Source organism: Bidens hawaiensis, unplaced genomic scaffold (genome assembly GCF_021521415.1).
Source record: "Bidens hawaiensis isolate Kalapana, Puna unplaced genomic scaffold, B.hawaiensis_p1.1 tig00044159_1, whole genome shotgun sequence".
Lineage (NCBI taxonomy): Eukaryota > Viridiplantae > Streptophyta > Magnoliopsida > Asterales > Asteraceae > Bidens > Bidens hawaiensis.
In genome coordinates, this window is record NW_027497839.1 from 30,616 (window position 1) to 45,647 (window position 15,032).

Genomic DNA, 15,032 nt, shown 5'->3' on the forward strand with positions numbered 1-15,032 from the left:
AGGATCCTTGATGCTTTAACTTTAATTTTGAATCTTCTTTTTTGTTTGCAGTGACAACTTTGCTTCTTTGGGCAAGTTACCTGGCACAGAAGAGAAAACAAAACGGTTCCTAGCACTGGATACCGAGGTTAGAACCTTTCAAGCTCGTTTTGTTGAAGCTTTCTGCGAAATCTCCTCGGGTTACAACATGTCAAGTAATTTTATTATAATAATTTTAAGGTAAATAAAATTAGTTTGAATACTTATCTGTTAACTTTTCTTTTTCAGGCGCCAAGAAATCCCATAAATAAGCCGGCAAGTTCTCCCTGGAAGACATGGACTGCATGATCACCTCTCCTGTCATCAAGAAAGAAGCTTCAAAAGCAACCACTAGTTCCGAGCCCAAGACCGCAACAACCAGGGCTAAGTCCGCTGCTTCCAAAAGAAAGAGGTCCTCTGATCTCGAGACCCATTATGACATTGTCCTCTCTGTAAGTATCCTGTATCCTGATACTTTGAGTTTTAGGATCCAATATCCTTCTGATCTTGATTGCTTTGTAGCCATGATCCAGCTCTCCAAAGATAAAAAAAAGTTGGGATCAGCTATCCTTAGCAGAAGTCCAGCGTCAAGAGGCAGTGGAGCAGGCTACAGATGAAGCCAAGGTGTGGGCTGCCAGGTCAGTATTCCAAGCACGGATCAAGATGGCGAAGGAGGCCGGTGATCTTGCTTTTGATAAGACGACCTGGGACGTGAAAAAGTGGAAGAATGCCTTGGATGCTCTTGGTGGCGAGGACGATGAGGAGATGGCTGAAAATACTAAGGCTGGGACTAGTGGTGTCAAGGAGGCGGCTGAAGCTGGTAAGGGAGAAGGTGCTGCTGAGGGTGACGATGCAGCTTATGTGGGCGATGAGGGATACAGAAGACAAGGCCCGAGCCCACTTTTTTTTTTTTTTTTTTTTTTTTTTTTTTGTGTTGGTGTTTTTCTGAACAATAACTTTGGTTTGTCACAGACAGTTGTAACTAGGGTAAAGGATCCATGATCCTTAAGACAATTCGCGGGGTTAACAAAGGTGGATGGATCCTCTGTTTGTGGGGATGAAGCCTTTGATACCCCTGTTTTTAATTTTCCTGCACTCGTGAACAGTTAGTAGTACTCACTTAACTAGGATGGATGGTCCATCTTTTGCATGGTGAAGTCCGGGTTAAGAATTTTGAATAAGTCCTAGTGGCTTATTATATAAAACCTTTCAACTATTTGCTTGTTAAAAGGGTTTCATAAATAAATGAGGTGTTATACCCGATTTAAAAGTTATATGGGTTTAGTGAGACCCATAACACACTTTTTTTTTACTATAAAATTGTTTATTAATTATAAATTATATATATATATATATATATATATATATATTTAAATGATAGTATATCCCTATTATAGGATTTTTAATATCAAATATATGATAAGATTAATTTTTAGCTTAGAGTTTTATTTATATATATTTAAGATCGGATTTAAGATATTAATAATAGGTTGATTGGAATATGTTCTTTATCTTTTTGCTGTGTTGACCATAAACAGAGTCCTCCTTCGAAAAGTTAAAGATGCAAAATGGATCTAATCCAAGGTTGGAATCTCTTATCTCTCTCTCTTTCTTTGCATAGATCGTGTCAAATATCTAACTGTTAGTTCTTTTCTTATTCTTTCTAGTTGTTTATAACAAAGTATAGTTAGAAGAAGCAGTTGTACGGAAAGAATTTCAAATATCTGCCCGATTTCTGATTTCTCCAAGGTATTTTCATATATAACTCTTTAAAATAGGTAATTGATATGGATGTCATAATCTATTTTGAGCTCCAGAATGTTATAGTTTGATGCCTAGAACTCAATTTTGGTATCTTCCCCTGGGACGGATCTAATTTAGGGTGCATAGATAGAGTGGCACGTGCTATCACTCAACTTCTTTGCATAGTTATATTTTTAGTGCGTTTTTTTTCTTCTTCATTTTTATGTGTTGGTTACCCTGAATAAAAATATATTTAACCCGTGATGCTCATCAACTTTTCTTGCACTTAATTTTTTCCCAATGTAGGTGAGATGAAATATTGACTCATGGACCATATTTACATAATCTATATCTATATCTATATCTCTACTATATATAATACAGAAGTTAGGGACCTCTTAAATTTTAAGAGGTACCTAACTTGTTGCTACAAGTACAACTCCTATAGCATTGATTTTTGAATATTTAGGCTAAATTTGTCTTTTCATCAACAAATCATGCAGTTACAAATTTAGTAGATATATAATTACAGTATTTACCCTTTATCTTTGTATTTCTTTTGTAAAATTAACCAACATTTACATTTCATCATCTTTCTCCACATATTCCTCAAGTATATTTTTCTTACTATTTTCTTTATATCTTCAAGTATATTATGTTTTCTTAAAAATTAAAGCATACCATTGTAACGCTCTTATTTGTATCTACGTTTTGATATAAATTTTGTTCAAAACTGAGCTACGGATTATATAGTACAAGTCATAGTTGCATCTATTTACAAGGGTTTAAAGCATAAAAATTGAAGCTTTAATTTATATTACTTTAGCATCTCCTTAATTTTAGTAACATAGATATTTATTTGCTACATTTGCTATATATTCACTGCATATTAAAATTTTTGGATAAATAGAATAGTTAACTTATAATGCTATACATAACATTTGTTTAATAAACAGCCAAATTCAAAACTAAGTTTATAGACAAAATATTGCAACTTAAGCATTTAAACTAATTACACTAACATTATTAACCAAATCTCACTGAATGCTATATAGCATGTTACAACTGGTTTTGCATAATGTAACAGAAAAAAGAAAATAATAAGTAAACTGACACAACAATTATATGTAAAATCTTATCTTGTTATGAATTCATAATGTAAAATTTGAGCAAACCTCTTAAGTGTTGGATTGGACCAGATATGAGCCGATGGTGAATGGTGTTTGAAAAATCAGGATGAGATAATTAGGATTAGAGGGGTACAAAAAACTCGAGACCGAAATCGTACCTGAAAAAAAATACCCGAACCGGTTTTTGAATACCTAAGTTTTTAATACCCGAACCCGTACCCGACCTTACACGTAGGGTACGGATAGGGTATGCATTTCAGTACCAAAACTCGTACCCGGAAGCGGACCCGATTTATACCCGACAATACCCGAAAACCGGAGCCAGTTCCATACCCAAAACCGGGTTTCTCCAATACCCGAAACCGGGTTTCTCCAATACCCGAAACCGGGTTTTTCAAATACCCGAAACCCGATCAATACCCTAAGTTGCCCGAAAAATACCTGAAACATTCTCGAAAATACCCTTAAAAGGTGCAACCCTTAAAAAAATCCAATCTATACACGAAAAATACCCGAAAAAAACCAGTAAATATAATACTCGGCTCTATAGCCGACCCGAACCCGATGCATAGGGTATGGTTTTTAGAGACAATACTGGACCCGAACCCGGCCCGGGTATTACCAATACCTGATTTTCCAATACCCGGTCATACCCGAAACCGTATATTTACAGAACCCGATTTGTGCACCTCTAATTAGGATGTGCGACTGTGCGAGAAGTATGACTAAAATTTATTATTCTTGTTTTAGTTTATTTCACTGTCATAATTGTTTACGAAAGAATACAATAATCTTAATGTTAAATTATTATTTATTTCACAAGTTGACTTATAACCCAACATAAACGACTGAATCATTCTAAATTACCGCCGTCGCATCACGCGGTCACGATACTAGTTATATATAAAGCATGAGTTAAGGACCTCTTAAATTTTAAGAGTTACCTAACTCATTCTTTTATATACAACACATAATGCATCAAAAATTTAAAAATTAGGGGTAATTAAGTCTTTACTCACAAAAATATACATACAACTTTGGTCCCTCAACTTCCTTACCTTTTTTGTAAATTTTAATAATAGTTACACATATGCCCCCTAATTCAAAACCAACTACCCTACGACTTTTTAGCGTCCATAGCTTTTTCACATGTTAATATTTTTAAAAAAAAATTACATCATTAAAACGAGCATTTTATTCTCTTTAATTTGGGTATAATATGGCTATAGTTTCTAGTTTTAGCAAGTTAGAATGTCACGCGCTTGCCATTTAGAACCGGGTAACAAGTCGAGTCGGGCGAGTTCTGAAAGTACAATAGGATCGGAATGAGTCGATACAAATATGGTTATGGTTCGAGTAGAAATGGGCCGGATCAAAACGTTGTCGAGTTGGAACGGGTTTGGGGCAAAAACGGGGTGGTTTAAAAAAATGATTTATTTCAAATTATTGTATATTTTAAATTACTGTATATTGCTTAAGCATGTTTTAATGTCGGTAACGTGCATTCCCGTCCGGTTACGCGTGTTCAATCTTCGGTTACACGCAACTGGCTTTGCACGAGTTACAAGTCTAATTTTAGGCTACGTACGCACTGTCATCAGGTGACGTATGTACCGAAACGGACTATGCGCTCATTGTTAAGTTGCCCGCGCGCCTCGCTGCATTGCGCGGGCACACTGCTAGTAGTGTATGAAATGTTAGTTATAAACTATGATATATAGTATAAATGTTGATTAGCTAAAGTTTTACTAGGCAGGCTAGAAACTTAGCTTTGTGTTTAGCTCAGATTAGCATTGTATGAAAAGGAATCGTTCTTACATATTCAAAGTCTCCCTACCCTGATAGCGATGAGGAATTTTTGTAAAATATTCTCTAATAAAGTTTAACTTTAAGTAGACACAAAATTTATCGCTTTTTGGTAAACAATGAAACCATCAACTGTTTCAAGTACATCCAACATAATGCAGGATGGACGATAATCAAACAGGAAGATACCGGTATTTGAGATCACTACAATCTCCGGCTCTGAAGACCAGAAACTTAAAACCCCTTAGACCCGTTTGGTTTGCGGACTTCATAGAAATTAGAAATTTTTCTATTAAAATTTATGCTCTGTTGGTTTATGATGGAAATGGAATTAGAATTTAGAAAACCAATTTATTCATACTCTCAATCCGAATTAATGGACAGAAATGATACCCAATTGATTCATTTTTTGATGAGCCAAAATAAAATCTCCCAGGCCTATCAAATTCAGTTTGTTAAATCCAAAAACAAATGGAAACCTTCAAAGAAATCCAGGTCGCTGAAAAAAAACCCCGAATTGTATTGCTCAATCTGAACATAAAATGAACCAAATCCATAAGTTAAAAAAATTTAAAAGATTAACCAAATCGAGGCAGGAACCAGATCAATAGAAGAAAAGATGAGAATGGCTATAGAGAGGGAATGAAGACCAGACCAGATGTGCCATTTGACCTGCGATTTCATAGGCAGAGACGACAACTAAGGAGACTAGTGATGGGTTGAGCGATGACTGGTTATAATATAACTAGATAAAATGCCCGTGTACGGTTGGGTAAAATATATTAAAAAATAACAAAACAATGTAATATGCATATACTAAGTTGATATTAGATGAATGAATATGTTATGTAGTTTTATTTGAAAATTTATCCTCTTAACAGTAACACTACACAAACATAATATTCATATTTTACACAATCTTGTTAAATTTTACATATTTTAAGTATTAATTTTAATAGATATGTTAGTCTGTATAGTCATTCATAGGGGTGTTCAACGAATCAAATAACGAATTTTCAAATTAAGCAGATTAGATTTTCGAAACAAGCGAATTGAATTTTCGAATTGTTATCTTTTTACCCGAAGTGTATTCAATTCGAATTTGATTTAGATTTGTTGATTTATTCGGTTCGAATTCATATTCAAATTTTATACGCAATTTAAATTTCAATTCGCATTTGAAGCTCGAATTGAACCGTGTCCGAATAAATTCGATTTAACTTAATCACCCTAGATAAATTATTTTGCCTCTATTTTTATAACTACTACAAACTAATTACAACATGGCACTCGTATTCTATTAGTTTAACAATCTTCTCGTGATAATTTCATTGTAAAGGAAATTGGACTAATTCTATTCACGTAGCAGCATATCCAACCTGGCCACCATGACCCTGTATGTAGGACCCAAATCAACTCACCCACAGCTGAATGAATACCATGGGCCATTGCATAAGAAGAAATCCTCATTCCCTGAAATCACTAAAAGAAAACAACTAAATTAGGGGCGTGAGTAGTTGTTTATTAAGTTACATTTACACCAACTCATAAAACATAAATAAATAATAACTAGCATACTACACATGCGTTTTGATTAAGTTACATTGCAGTATATGATAAAATACATTGCGGAGTAAACAAGTTGTGTTCGGGTTAATGCGTATGATATAATTTAGGCGTTCGGGTCATGTTCAGGTTCATGTGAAGCTGCGCCCACCAACAAGCAACACGGCCCGTTTAACAATATTTTTTAAAACATAAAAAAGAGAGAAACTTTTCAGAACGTAGTCGACATAGGTTAAAAACTCAAATTACCTTACTGCTGACCCAAATCCATTTATTTCGTACCATATTACTTCTAGACAAATCAAGATACGTGCGATGCAGAAGCAATCCATAATCATATGTTTATTATTATGCAGGTATCCATAAAGAGAACACATATAGTGTTTAATTGCATACCAAACTCCTTTTAGTAAACATAAAATACATGTGACCCATATTTAGCCAAGTTTAACCCATGATGAACAATGACAAGCACTAACATCTTGGTAGCTTATATAGCAATCGATAACGCAGAATGAGAACTCAGAAAACTATTTTCAATAGCAAAACATCAAATCTTTAGATTAACTCAAATAACCATTTCACCTAACAACCTTTCAAATCATGAACTGAAATCAGTTCAACGTATGCATTTCTAAAAATCCAAAATACATTACGCTTTTAGTTGCTGGTGCTAGAGTAATTAGCTTAACATTCAATATCTAATTAAAAAAAATAACATCTAATTCTTCAAAAACAAAGAGCTTCAATCAATCTATTGACCAACCTCAAAATGTATACCTTAAGTAACCAAACGTCAAGAAAACTAAACAAACAACTTATAGCATACCTTTCTCCAGCCAATGAAATAAACTGGATAACCTCATTACGATTGTACAATGAACTTAGTTGGCCGGAGTTGTCGCTGAAGTGTGACCTAAACTCAATCTTTGCTGGAAAAAATTACACAACGTTGCAAATTCGGTCTACAGGTATTAAATGACTGCAAAACCGAACATGAGTATAGATTTACCTGATTCGTTGAAATTGGAATCTTAATTTCATTTTGGTGTGTTCGGTTCAAAGAATTGGAATTCAATTCCTTCAAATTCCTTTAAATTAACGAATTCCAAATCCTTTCAATTTGTGGAGGAATTCAAGGTAATTCATTGAAATTTTTTCTCGAGTTTTTTTTTTTTACAAGGACAACGAATAAAACATTTTAGTTTTTTTGTTTTTTAATAATATTTTGAGTTATGAATCTTTTTTTATTATTTTTGAATATTTTTTGATGGGTATTTAATCTTAATAGAAAACCCATACTAAATATTCAAAAAAAATGATAAAAAAAATCATAACGCAAAATATAAATAAACAACAAAAAATCTAAAATAACTAAAATGTTTTTGCCGTTATCCTTGTTAAAAAAAACCCGATTCCTATTCATTTGTCAAACGAACACATTAAGAATGTAATTGGATTTCAGTTCCCTCAAATTCCAATTCCTATTGGAATGTTCAGATTCCAAATCCAATTCATTCAAATTCCAATTCCAATACCATTCAATTCCGTAAAACGAACGTGCCCTAAAGGTACCGAGTTGATTGATTCAATTATGGATGTTAGGAAGGAGGCTGAGAACTCTAATTTCTTACTAGGTATATTATTATATATGGAAGTAATTTGTTTTTTTTATGTGTTTCGTGTTGGTTATTTGTGTTGAATTGATGTTAGAAATTGTAGATTTGGTTAGTGTCTTTGTTATTTGTATGATGTTGTGGCTTAATTAGAATATTTGTGTACATTCAAGCAGTTTTGTGGTGAATTGTGGATCTGTGTAACTTTAAGTTCAAAGTTCTATAAAGTTTTGAAAGATTTGTTTGTTAGGAATGCTAGATATAGTTTTTATTATCAGTGAGTGTTGGTTTTGACAGTAATACGATACATGAAACAACATTGTTTGACTTCTGTATGAACTAATTCGATACATGAAACGACATTGTTTGACTTCTGTATGGACTGGTAAATCTGTGAGAGTTCGGACACGGCTAGCCAATAGGCAATAGATAAAGTAAACTTGTAAACCAGCTATATATAATGAATAGGGTAAAGTCGATGTGATATACTCGGCTATTATGGAAAATTAATTTTGTATGTTTACCAATGTTTTGAAACCCGGACCGACTGGGACCCGCCACAAACACAGGTCCGGTTCATGGTATTTAGCCCGTTTTCTAAAAGCCCGGCCGGTTTTTAAGGGTCGCGGTCGGACCAGACCCGGCGAACCCCTTGTGAATTGGTAACATGCTTTCTTTTTTTATTTTTAATAAAAGAAAATCAGAATCAAAACTTATTTGAAATTGGTTGTATACTTGTATGCATGGGAAAGAGTGAAAGCATGTTGTCTAGAAAGTTGAAAACTTAATTTCATTTCCAAATAAGATTTTCAATACCATAATTTATTCTATATATATGAAAAAATATATATTATTTATGATGTCATCCAGGTCAGTATCCTGCCCAACATCCCGGTCCGGTCTGACCTCTAACCCGTTAAAACGATCAGATCGATGTCCAGTCCAGGTCTGAAAACATTGATTTTTACAACTATGTGTTTAATGGCGAGTTCCTTGCTATGATTGTTCAAGTGTAACAGTTGATTTTATTCACTACCAAGCAATTTTTGTTAAGCAATAACAGTTTTAGTGATTAGTGTATTGTTCAGAATAAACTAGGCATCACCATTGGTTTAGTGATCATTGTGCTCCATGTGTGCAGGTTTGAAACGCCTAAATGGATGCGATTCAAGCAGGTACAGGGGTGCTCCAATTTGGTCTGGGGTTGATCCAAGGCAACCAAAGTTCTTGGAAGAATGAAGTAACATTGAGCAACAATTTTTCACATATGAAAAGAAAAATGGATAGACTACATATAATTATAGATGGTGTAACAAAAAAATTCCAAAATATTGGTTTCCAGGGAACCGAATTGATTTGTGGTTAAGCGAGGTGGAAACAATTATTGTTAATGTACAGACACTGACAACGAAGTTTTTAAAATCAGAAGGGAGTAGTAGTCAAATCTTTTTTCCTGATGATGATGATGATCTTATTCAAAAGATTGATATGGAGTGCACAAATATAGATGACTTAATACGAGAAGGAAAAGAATGGAAGGAATCCTTGGTGAAGAGAGGAGCATATCGCACTGTTAAGTTGGAAAAACTTGTTAGCATTGCAAATATTCAAGCATTCAAGAATATATTGGACCAACTATTGAAGGATCTTGAAAATGATAATTTTAACATAATCAAAGTGCATGGTGAGATAGGGACGGGGAAAAGTGTACTGGTTCAACATTTGAACAACTGCTTAGCAAATTCTATTAAAATATTTGATATAGTCATTTTCCTACCAGCTTCTAGATATAGAGATGAAAATAAATATTCTAGCATAGAGGTTGGCATCCAACATATTGTTGCTGAAAGGTTAGGATTGGACATTCAAGGTATTGAAGATGTGAATTTCGTGGCACAAAAACTACATGATGCAAAATATTTGCTGTTATTGGATGATGTCATGGAGACTATTGAGCTTGAGGCTATTGGAATACCGATGATTACAAAAGGTAGCAAAATAGTCTACGCCACAAGCAAAATTGAAAGCAAAATCGTCTCTACATTTGATCAATCATTATCCAGTATAAAGGTGGAAAGGTTTGGTGTGGGTGATGCTTGGCAATTGTTTCAGAATATTTTGACCACTAAGAATGATGCAAACGTTAAAGGTGACATTCAAAGGATTGCTCGTAAAATAGTTAATTGGTGTGATGGTTATTTCTCTCTCATTAGCCTAGTTGCACCTCTATTCAAATCAAAAACATCAGTTAAATCTTGGAATAAAAGTTTAGATGATTTAAGAAAACCAGCTAAGAGAGGAGACATATATATGAAAGCTTTTGAAAATGTTTGGCACCTTAGTTATGATGATCTAGAAGAAAACCAAAAGATCTGCTTTCTTTTTAGTCTTTTATATCCTGAAGAATACAAAATTCCTAAATGTTGCTTATTTGATTGTTGGGAAGCTAATGATCTTCTTGGAAATGATGTGATTGGAGAAGAAATGATGGATTGCCTTATAGAAGCGGCTTTACTTTATGACAATTCAGATAAGCAATATGTTACCATCCACAAGTTATGTAGGGGAGCGGCATTGAACATCTTGCAGAAAAGTGATAAGTTCAACTGCTTAGTGGTAGAAAAAGAGCTCGAAAATGTACAAGATTATAGTTGGGAAGCTAGACAGTGGATCTCTTTGGCTGATAGCGGAATACAGGTTTTACCTGAGAATGTTACATGCCCAAAGCTTACAACACTTTTTCTACAAAAAAATTCAAACCTAAAAAAAATTTCAAGAACATTTTTTGATGAGATGAAAGAGTTGATTGTTTTAGACCTCTACAAGGCAGGGTTTGAATTCGAGCTCTCTATGGCAAACTTGAAAAAGCTTAGAGTGCTTTATGTGAATGATTGTGCTAAGTTAAAGAAATTTCCTTTAGTAATAGAAGGCCATGACAATATGCTTGAAGTTCTTGATTTACGTGATTATATAATCAATGAGATACCAAATGATATCAAAAGGCTGGAGCATTTGAGGCGATTAATAGTGTCTATCAAGGAAGGTGATACTCTAAATCGTCTTATAATTTCTGAGATTTCTTCATTGAAGGAGTTGATCATAAATGTAAAATCAGATGTTCGTAAAGATGTGAATTACGTGGCATGGTGCAATGAGGTAACAGAACATATCATTGAAAAAATTGAGACTTTCAATAAATTGACTACACTGCAATTTTGCTTCAAATATGATACTATAGAAGTCATCCAAGTAAGTGGTGATACTTTAAAAATTTTCGTTCCAAAACAACGTAGCCTTCAACACATTTGGAATAGCATAAACCTCCACTACAATGCATTACAAGTTTATATTGGTTTCCGAATAACTCCAAACCTTGAAATTCCAGATTGTTTTTGTATGTATGACAACTTTGTACTATCTTGTGAAAAGATAGTTAATGATCCTGCGATTGAAGATGTTTTGTTGAAAGTAAAATCTCTCATCATGATGAATGACGATTCGCTGGAGCATCTGAATCAAATCTTTGTGCCTCACATTCACCATTGTTTGATTCATGAATGCAACATAATTGAAGCATTTATGCATACTAGTTGCTTCTCGAATTTGGAGATATAAATTCTAAGTGAATGTTCCAAGTTGAAAGCATTGTTCTCAAATAATGTGGATCAAAGGATTATGAATATCAAACACCTTGAGATAAGAGATTGCTCTAATATTGAAGAGATCAACATGTCATCAACTAGTTGTAGTGACATTTTACCGGATTTAACAACACTCATACTTCACAATTTAAGGATGTTGACGAAGATATGCTCAGGTTTGGAGTGGCCTTCGATGGTTACCTTGGAAATATATGAATGCCCCATGCTAACTGAAATACCTCTCAACCTAAACAATGCAAACAATCTGCGTCACATCAAAGTTGAGGCAATATGGTGAGAGAAATTGAAATTAGATCCCGAGATTAAACAAAAATTCAAGGATTATGTAACGTAACGCAGGTAATGTTTATTCATATCATTTTCACGTGATTAGCATCTAAAAGCTACAGTGAAATGATCTGCATGTTTCTACTTTTTTCCCTAAAACATGGTATGCTAGGCAGCCTTTAAACTTAATAAGCAAAGTATTAAAGGCGAATACCATAAAAAACCAACACACTTTCTGAACTTTTTTTAAAAAAGTCCCTCAACAAGTTTTTGTTCATAATAAACCAACATACCTTTTGTTTTGTATCACAAAAGTCCTTTAACAGACTATTAAACATTAAAACCCCTTAACATGTTAAATTTGAACATAATTACGACAAAAGAAATTTAAAACAACTTGGAACCGGTAAAGGTGTTCATTGTTTCTTTTCGCCTTATCCAGGTTATTTAGTTTAAATTTTTTTGGTTTTAACTAAAAAATGAACCAAACCGAAACGGATTTAAGTACTTTGAAAATCGAATCACATGCCACATTCGAATTCGGTTTGGTTTCGATTTCAAGTAATAAACCATTTTCATTTTATTAGCTTTATTCGGGTGATTAAAGCCGAAAACTGATTATGTTTTGTCGAATGACAATCCATTTTATTTTAATCTTAGTTATGTATGGTTTATTCAGTAAACGGGTATGCGGTTTAATTTGAAAATGTGTACTCAAAATAAAATACACTTAAGCAAAACAATTGAATATACGGGTTCTAAATTATTTTACTTTATATTTTGGCATACTTTTGTTAAAATTTAACTTGTTAAAAATGTTTAAAAATTTGTTGAGGGACTTTCGTGAGATAAAATCGTAAATGTGTTGGTTTCTTATATCGTAGATGTGTTGGTTTCTTATGTGAAAAAAATTGTTGCAGGATTTTTATGAGAAAAATCAAATAGCATAGTAGTTTTTTAATGGTATTTGCCTAAGTATTAACAGTAAAAATGTTTTGCAGATCTTTTCTATATAAATATACATGTACCTCGAAAATTTAAAGTCAAGTTTTACGCATTTTCAGATATTTTTCTGCAGTGAATGACGTGCTAGTTTGTTTGAAGGATGCAACTGCAAGTATTTCCCTTGTTGTGCAGGGTAACTATTATGGTAGTTTAATGTTTCATGTGGTGGCTTCTTTTGGTTCGCATATAAGCTTTTAAACAGACACTCCATGTTTCTTTAAACTTTATATGTTGTATGATGTATAACTTTCATTGGTGTTATTTGTTATCTTGTTGGAATGACGCATGCTGAAATTATGTTTGTCTTTTGAAATTGGAAGAATTTCATACATATCTTTACAAAGTTGAGAAATATCATATATATATATATATATATATATATATAGGGGAGGGTTATACTAAAAATGTAGTTTCTTAATTGAAAGGGTTATACTAAAAAGAAATAGTTTCCTAGGAAGACTAGGAATAAATTATAGGGGAGAGTTATACTAAAAAGTAGTTTCCTAGGAATGTATAAATCATAGCCATTGGATCATGTTAATAAATGGTTGAGATTTAAAATTACTAAAAACCGACATAGTATCCTATAATTACTCTTTCACCACTATAACCGATATAGTTTCTTAGAATTTTTCTTTCATCACATGTTGTAATATCACTTGTCAAAATTCTATTGGTTCTTACCATTCTTAGGAAACTCTTTCTTTTTATTTGAACCCTTTTCTATACATATATATATATGGGAGATTTCAATTAAGAACCCTTTTGAGTTTTAAGAACTCGAAAGAACTCAGTTAACGATTTTTTTTCGAATTTTTTTTACACATGCGTAATATATGTAAGTTACATACACGTAAAAAAATTACAGAAATTTTTACGCACCAAGTCGACTTTTTACACATGTGTAACGGATGTAAAAGTTAGTGTAACCACTTACATATTTATTCTCTCTCATACTTTGACTTTTTTGCCAGATTTAATCTCAACCACATATACCATTCCATTTAATTAAATGTGTAGCTTAAAAGTGAGTTCCCAAGTTCTTAAAACTCTATATGGTTCTCAAAATATCTCTCCCCTATGTGTGTGTGTGTGTGTGTGTGTGTGTGTGTGTGTGTGTGTGTGTGTGTGTGTGTGTGTGTGTGTGTGTGTGTGTGTGTGTGTGTGTGTGTGTGTGTGTGTCAAGAAAGAAATCAAATTATTGCAAGAAATGAGAGAAATGAATATGAGCCGCTAGTTTTATTTTAGGTTTTAAATATTTAAAAATAAATAAAAAAGATGTAAATGTAACAATAAATGCACTCTCTCTCTCCAATTAATACAACTAATATAACCATAATAAATCTCCCTCTAATTAATATATCTAACTAATTTAGCTATAATAATTAAAAAGATAAAAACACTACTTTAGTTTTATTTTTTATTTACACATTCTTCATTTTATTCAACATAAATACAATTTATTCATATTATACTATTTTTTATATTAAAAAAATAATTTCCACTCAATTTATTAGCATGTTTTTTAACTCTAAATATCAAAACATAATATATATTTTTTTTCAATTGGTATGCCTATAAAAATTATTGTCATAAATAATAATAAAAAGATATCATACAAGTGTGTCCATTAAATGTAATCAATAAATATACAACCTACACAAAGTTATATAACATACAGTTGTTTTGAGCGACAAAAACGTACAACTGTAAGGCCCCGTCACCGGTGCCTTACGTTGAACGTTGGATTTACTCATAAACACAGTTCTACGAATCAGAGTTTATTAAAAGTTTTCGCGGAATATAAAACATCAATCATTCATTACAAAACATTAGATCTTTTCTTTAAAACCATAACATAAAACATCATATTTAAAACATTATTTCTTCTATCTTCAGATGCCAGTCGTTCAATCCATGCCATGTGCCATCCTCATGCTAACTCTATAATCAACTCACCTGCGTGCATATTAAAAGTCAGCTACGCTGAGTGAGTTCTAGTTAATCAGGCGACATACAATACATACACATATCATACATACATACTATCACTTACCTCAGACTACCGAGGGTACGTTCATAGTCCGCCGTCTATACATGTACTCTAGTCGTGAACACGTAAAAGGTCCGCAGTCCTTACCTATGCTCACCGATCATGGTATGTGCAAGGTTCGCAATCCTTCCCTATACCATCCTACATTAACAACACGTACAAGGTC

At 33.1% G+C, this 15,032-nt stretch overlaps 1 protein-coding gene across 2 annotated transcripts; it reads left to right on the forward strand.

Moving 5' to 3' along the window:
• The first annotated feature begins 1,493 nt into the window (after nucleotides 1–1,493).
• Nucleotides 1,494–12,577, forward strand: LOC143594757 (disease resistance protein At4g27190-like). 2 transcript variants are annotated; one of them, XM_077073992.1, is made up of 3 exons: nucleotides 1,494–1,602; nucleotides 1,686–1,767; nucleotides 9,021–12,577. In XM_077073992.1, exon 3 carries the CDS (start codon nucleotides 9,368–9,370, stop codon nucleotides 11,492–11,494), a length of 2,127 nt encoding a protein of 708 aa, XP_076930107.1. In that variant the 5' UTR covers nucleotides 1,494–1,602; nucleotides 1,686–1,767; nucleotides 9,021–9,367; the 3' UTR covers nucleotides 11,495–12,577. The 2 variants fall into 2 exon arrangements, with proteins under 2 accessions (XP_076930107.1, XP_076930108.1); XM_077073993.1 differs by having other exon boundaries at nucleotides 1,586–1,602; nucleotides 1,706–1,767.
• Nucleotides 12,578–15,032: the final 2,455 nt, after the last annotated feature.